At 41.8% G+C, this 6,810-nt stretch overlaps 1 protein-coding gene and 1 long non-coding RNA gene across 2 annotated transcripts; both read right to left on the bottom strand.

The window, feature by feature from the left end:
* Positions 1–5: 5 nt before the first annotated feature.
* Positions 6–2,428, bottom strand: LOC147261366 (uncharacterized). Its single transcript, XM_086203349.1, has 3 exons — positions 2,331–2,428; positions 1,721–2,055; positions 6–1,201 (listed from the first exon to the last, which is right to left on the bottom strand). The coding sequence occupies exons 2-3, from the start codon at positions 2,050–2,052 to the stop codon at positions 1,063–1,065; spliced, it is 471 nt and encodes a 156-aa protein (XP_086059475.1). The 5' UTR covers positions 2,053–2,055; positions 2,331–2,428; the 3' UTR covers positions 6–1,062.
* A 1,263-nt stretch (positions 2,429–3,691) lies between these two features.
* On the bottom strand, positions 3,692–6,272 carry LOC147261365 (uncharacterized). The gene is made up of 3 exons (XR_015116098.1): positions 5,979–6,272; positions 4,647–5,089; positions 3,692–4,014 (listed from the first exon to the last, which is right to left on the bottom strand). It is a non-coding gene; the product is annotated as an uncharacterized LOC147261365 (long non-coding RNA).
* Positions 6,273–6,810: the final 538 nt, after the last annotated feature.

Raw genomic sequence — 6,810 nt, 5'->3', positions numbered from 1 at the left:
AGGAAGGTTCTCACATTTTCTATGTCTTCAAAAGAAAAAAAGGGGGAAAAAAGGAGGAACTGCAAAAAGCTGCTGATCTTTATATTGTATGTCACCAAGAAGCACTTTCGCTCTGTCAATTTCATCCTGCAAACAACTCCTCCAACATTCACAGTCTTTATCTTGCAGTTTTTGACAGGTAGTGAGCAGGTAAATAGTTTGTTTTTATAGTATCTATTATATATTCATTGGCTGCTGACAGGTAGGGATCAAGCTGATTTGCAATACTAACAACACTGATCATTTTAACAACTTTTCACCGTAAATACATTTATTTACCTATTCTTGAATAAAAGAATTAAATCTGCCAAGAATAATAATAAGTACTAATTATCGATCTGTAATTCCAGCTGGCGGGGCGGCGTGGCTCAGAGGTAGAGGTGCCTTCTAACAACCGAAGGGTCGCTGGTTGGATCCTCACTTCCCCCGGTGACCATGTAAAGTACCAGCTTTTTCCAGCTGATTAAAATCTTTTTACAATCAGGACCGGCGGATTTGTAGATCCTTTTTTATGGTGTTTTAATGGATAAAAGCACAAATCATCATTTTCCGTTTGCTGCATGACACGACCGCACAGGCGTGTGGATGAGCTGCCCTCGCTTGTTCTCACTAAAGGTCACGGTGACAGTGATTCATCAGTAATCCCACATGCGCTGAGGATACAGTAAGTCATAAAAAAACATTTAATTAGCAAGCTGATTACCTGAGATCATTCTAATCTGTTCAGTGCACACAGAGCAATAATGAAAAAAGCTTCGAAAAGGTTAAAAATGGAGGCGCTTATCACAAACCCTTATCCACGTAAACAAGACCTGGAGATACTGGCTTACAGTTGCAATACTTCGTAATCCTCTCTGCACATAAAATCTATAAAAACAAAAAGGTTGATTCCTACATGAATGATGCACAAAAAACAAATGTGCTCAAATGTTAGTTTGATCTTTGATTCTTGTTAAATATATACATTTATACACCACAAGTCATTCAACAAGGCTTTGTGATAGACAAACGTTCAAATGCGTCCTATGAATCGGGGAGAATATAGATGCCTTCATCTTGGGAGTGAATGGCGTTGATGTTACACGCCGGATCATTGCTGTAGATTGCGTCGTTTTCTAAATCACACTGCAGGTACAGATCCTCCTGACGTTCAATGGGCAACCTGGAGACAAACAATAAGCTTCGCATCAGAGAGCTTGAGGGCTGTTAGGACACAAGACAAATATCATGATGTGGATTTCCTTTTCCCAGATCTTAATTTGTCTCACAGAAAGAAAAACACACACAAACACACGCACACAAACACACACACACACACACACACACACAAAAACTCCAGGTGTGAGTCAGTTCCAACAGGCACCTTTGACTGATGCAGTTTAAACCATATGAAACAACAGAGGAGATAACTGCCGGACGTCACAAGTATTCTGTGTGTATAAATGACTACAGTACTGAGGCAAATGGGGAAATTCAGACCACACACACACACACACACACACACACACACACACACACACACACACACACACACACACACACAATATTGCGCCACCATCTGCATCCGTTTTGATTCTTTCTCAGTGCTACAGCCATTTCATAAATGACATTTCCTCTAAAAATGGAACTGAAAATCGACGGGTCAGTTAGATAAGGAATGGACAAAAAAAAAGAGTCCCACCTGATGTGGTGCTCCACGGGCCTGTTGAGGTCAGATCTCTGAGCTGTCAGGTTCTCATAGATAGGGGTCTGGGGGACTGAGGGCTCTCTGCTCACATACTGATGGGCATCTGGTTGTGGCGTCTCTATATATTCCTCCTTTGTCGGGCCTTTTCTGCGTCCTAATTGTACCAGCCCCCTGAATTTGGAGTGAAATTTGTATATGATCACGCCAGCAACTATCAGGAGCAGCAGGAAGATGACGGCCAGGACCACCGCCAGACCTGCCGAGGAGCTGGAGCCCTCAGGCGTGGTGGTGCTGTTTCTAGGGATCCAGGTGTCATTTACACTCATGATCTGCAAAAAATAAACTCACGAGTGACTGACAGGTACTGCACATGACTTCCATTCCATTATTGAACTGTAGTCTGATGAATAACTGAACTCTATAGACACTTATTATTATTTCTATTTTTTTTAAAGTTCCCCTCACAACACCTTTTATTCATTTGGAAGTTTATTTCAACAACTTTATTTTTAATGTGACATCTCTAGTTTTATTTTATTTTATTTTTTCAACTCAGACGCTTCTCTCTCTGTCAGAACGTGAGTAAAATAAACCATGATCTTACCTTGGAGGGCTCCGCTGCTCTGGGTCAAGGTCTGAGTTGTGTAGGAAGTCGTGAAAAAGTGAAGCAAAAGTAAAGTTCCCCTGTTCATTGAACTGAACTGTAAAGAAGAAGGAAAAGAAGAAGAAGACAAGAAGTTAAAAGCAGAACATTTCCTGACAAGTGTGTTGCTGAAAATAGCCCGATGACACTCCACACACACTTGTCAAATTATTAGGTACACCAGATAAAACTGATGCACTATAATACAGCAGCTGTGTAAAAATTTCTGCCTTCATAAGGGTCGTTGTGGAGGTTTTATCTCAGTTATAGATTGAAGATGAATGACTGGCAACACTGGCAAGACATTTTTATGAAGGGAGACTGCCAGGCTTTTAGGTGTATCATGACTCAGCAGGCAAACTTGTTCTTTGTCTTCGTTTAAGAAATCGTTGATATGCAGTATACAAGTATTAAACAATTAATAGTGTGACATTATTGATAATCACGTGCTGTACAGATGATCCTGACATGTTTAAGGTTGCTGAGGTGGGAACACTCACAGTCAGAAGCTTGCAGGACCGTCAGCGCCCCCTGCTGTCAGCCACGCCAACACACACCTATCACTTATTCATCACACCGTCAATACTCTGATTTTTATACACAGTTTGGTTATAAAATATAAAGTACAGGTTCTTCTGGAACTTGAAATGATCACTGTCGGCATGTGTTCTCATTGGCGGCTGACAAAACTCCCACGTGCAAAGGTGCGAGGCCGAGGAACAACGCCTGAGAAACGCCAGGCTGAAGAATGTGAAGACCTCAGTGTTGCTAGAAAATGTCACTCCTCTAAAACAACTCCTGCCAGCCCCGGAGGAGCAGCCCCTCCTTTGTTGCTCCTCGTGAGGTTTCACTCTTTTTGGGCTCTGGGTAAAGATACTGAATATGATATTTGTTTTCGTTCGTGTCTCCCGACCTGAGCCCAGGTATTGTTGATCAGGGTAATTATATCTACATAAGGGGTGGGTCCTCCTCTCCACCCTTGAACAAACAAAACTGAACCTTGGCCTTTTAGTTTGCTCATGCTCATTTCTGGTGTACTCCTAGTCCGTGTGGTGTGACTACGGGTCTCCAAGCCAGAACCAGATTATTTGTACTTGAGCAGGAGTGTGGGATACACCTATTGGTTCTGTTTTTAATTGACTCTGACATTTTATATGAATATTTGAGTGAAAAAATGTAATGTACTGAAACTGAAATGTCTTCTATTTGACTGTGATCGAGGGACTCAGTCAGTATCAGGTATTAGTAAAAGAAGCCAAGTGCAGGACACATATTTTTAATGCATTTTATTTCGTCTTATATGTTATATAGAGGGCGGCACGGTGGTGCAGTGGTCAGCACTGTTGCCTCACACCAAGAAGGTTCTTGGTTCGAGTCCCGGCTCCATCACAGGGTCTTTCTGTGTGAGTCTCCATGTTCTCCCTGTTCCTGTGTGGGTTCTCTCTGGTACTCCAGCTTCCTCCCACAGTCCAAAGACATCAAGAGGGGACGAGGCTGATTGATACTCTAAATTGACTGTAGGTGTGACTGTGAGTGTGAATGGTTGTCTGTCTCTATGTGTTGGTCCTGAGATGGACTGGCGACCTGTCCAGGGTGAACTTCTTGCCGAAAGGCTGCTGGGATAGGCTCCAGCCCCCCTGCAACCCTTAACAGGATAAGAAGAAGAAAATGAATGGATGATATATTGATTTTTAATGCAAAATACATGTTTATATATTATGAAATTCACTTTTTTTTCCAACAGCTTCCACAGGAAGTGTCTTAAGGACTCCATATCAGTATCAGATCTTAGTTTAGACCAGAGATAAAGGATGAACCTGGTTTCTGTTGCATCATATAATCTCATAATACTTCAATGCAAAATACTTTTTTATATTTCATAAAATGGGTTTTTTCTTGCTCTAAGAGCTCTCACTCCATGAGTCAGAGGGACTCAAAAAAATAATACCAGATATTAGTGCTGAATGAGAAGTACAGGACACATGTCAGTGTTTTGCTCTTCATCCGCTCACATATTCCGTGTCAACATTTCAGATCCAAATGCGTTTCCCATATTCTACAAGTTTTATCAGTAGCTTCTATGTGATGTGACATGAGAGCTCCAAGTCAGAAGCAGATATTAGCACGAGACAAGAAGGACATGTAACATTATTTCAACATGAGTTTGTTAGCAAACATGTCAGAGCTTGAATTCATGCATAACAGTGTCATGCTGTTCTTACTCCACCATGACATTTGTGCTCAAGTGCTGCTGTAAATCAACCTTGAAAAACATACCAAAACTCTGTTTTTCCCCTTTGGTGCGCGTTATTCAGTTGTCAGTGATTCTGTTAAGCATGGATGGACCTCCGTCAGGACAAAAACTCCCTCATTAGATGTCCAGGATGTCCGTCATCAGCCTCGTATCTATTTGCCCCATGAAGAACGTAGGCCATCAACGAGGATCCCTGGCACACTCACATCTCAAGTTTCCTCTCTAAATCCCTTCAGAAACAACTGTTCCTCTGCATTGGATGTTCCTGCCCCCCCCGTATGCCAGGTCAAGGCCTGTCTGCTGGGGGGGGGGGGGGGGGGGGGTCATGATCTGTGGAAGAAGTTGGTTCCTGGGCTGATTGTTGTTCTCCACAGTTATCAGTGACTTTCTCTGGCCCATGAATGACTTCAGTCATGCAGCTGAAGGTCGGAATACTGACTGTGGTGGACGTCCTGTCGCTCCTGACCTGAAAGCATTCAGAAAGATCTGGAAAGTGATATGCCTGTGTGTTGCCTTCTCATATACCACACACACACACACACACACACACACACACACACACACACACACACACACACACACACACACACACACGTTGACAGGAATACAGCAGGAATTGTCTACACACATACGTCCAATGTGCCACACACTTGGTTAATCCAGACACAACAAGAAACCCCCAACAACATGAGAGCCCCCCCCCCCCTCCCCAGGCTTATTCAGCAATAACACTCATCCTGTGAACAGACTGCTTTCTTTTTCCATGTTACCATGGTTACTTTACAACCAAATTACTCTCTGCTCAATGGCAGGTGGAGCAGCTCCATTGTGTCGCTGGGCCTTCGGAGAGAAACAAAATAAGAAACAATCATGGCAGGTGTGTCCTCAGGTGACAAACAAATGAGACGCTGTGTGTTTTCAGTGGATTTGCATGTAAAGGCTCTCTGTTGAGCCTGAGCTACCATCGTACACCGGGCCTGTGGTGGCACCCATGCTGATGTTTTCATGGCTGAGCCTCCGCCCCAGGTAACAGAGACAAAAACTGACAGGCAGAGACTAAAAAAAGAGGGAACAAAGGAATAGCACTTCTCACTTTGACTTATTACCACATGAGTATAAAAATGAAGGCTCAGAATCTTCACAATTTATATCATTATTTTTTTTCTATTCCAGCCATGTCTCATGAGACTTGTCGTTGTTTGGAGCATCACAACTTCTTAAAAATGAATTCATGAAGAATATTTAATCGCCCCACAACCACAACCCGTCTGAGAATATGATCGAGCGTCACCTTTGTTATTAGACAGAACATGTAAATAAAGGATAAGAGGAGAAAAAAAAGACGTTATTCTTACAAACTGAAATTTACGGTTGTTCCGCAGTCCAGATGTGCGGTGAGCCTCGCTACACCCCCGCGCCAACAGCGTGAGCACGCAAAGACTCCCCGAGGGGGCTGCGTCAAGTTACAAATCAACGATCAGAAAATTACCGGAATTTGGTCTATTGTGCTTTCAAAATAAAACCATACGGTTGCGGCAAAGCGCAGAAAAAAGGAAATACTTAAACTATTAGATTATGTTGTAGTTTATATTCTCTTTCTAAAAGTCAGTATTTGAATTTAAACCTTAAATGAAACAGTCACGCTTGGTTTGAGTTGCGGCAAAGTGTGACAAGCATTATATAAACAATAGAAAATCAAACCAAATAAAATAGAGTAGAGTTCTTCTGCTTCTTTTATTATTATTAATATTAGTAGTAGTAGAAGTAATAGTATTAGTATTAGTATTATAGAAGTAAACAGTATCATCATTTTTATTACTGCTTCATGATTTGATATACTGGAATAGACGTTTTATTTCTCAGTGTACCAGATGAATTAAGATGTAATAATAATCGAAATCATATTCAGTATCTTTTGCTCAGGAGTCAATATTGACCAGAACATAGCTGATATAGCAAATGATTGAATTTCATTCATCATTTGCTCAGAAAGGTTTTTTTTTTCTCTCTTTTGCCATTTTTTTTAATTGACCAAGGGTTAATTGCATCGTCAGCCACGGCTGTGCGGTCTGGATGTTCTCTGTGAAAGAGGAAAAACACAACACGGTATAAATAAATGGCTCCGTCTCAGCCAAAGTAGAACGAATGAAACAAAAAACAACAAACAAAACGTGTTTCCGAGGCTCG

Source organism: Aulostomus chinensis, chromosome 5 (assembly GCF_037954235.1).
Source record: "Aulostomus chinensis isolate RoL2024-O1b breed Wild chromosome 5, RoL_Achi_v1.0, whole genome shotgun sequence".
Taxonomy (NCBI): domain Eukaryota; kingdom Metazoa; phylum Chordata; class Actinopteri; order Syngnathiformes; family Aulostomidae; genus Aulostomus; species Aulostomus chinensis.
Note: the sequence above shows the minus strand (reverse complement) of the source record. Positions and strands in the feature narration are given on the sequence as shown.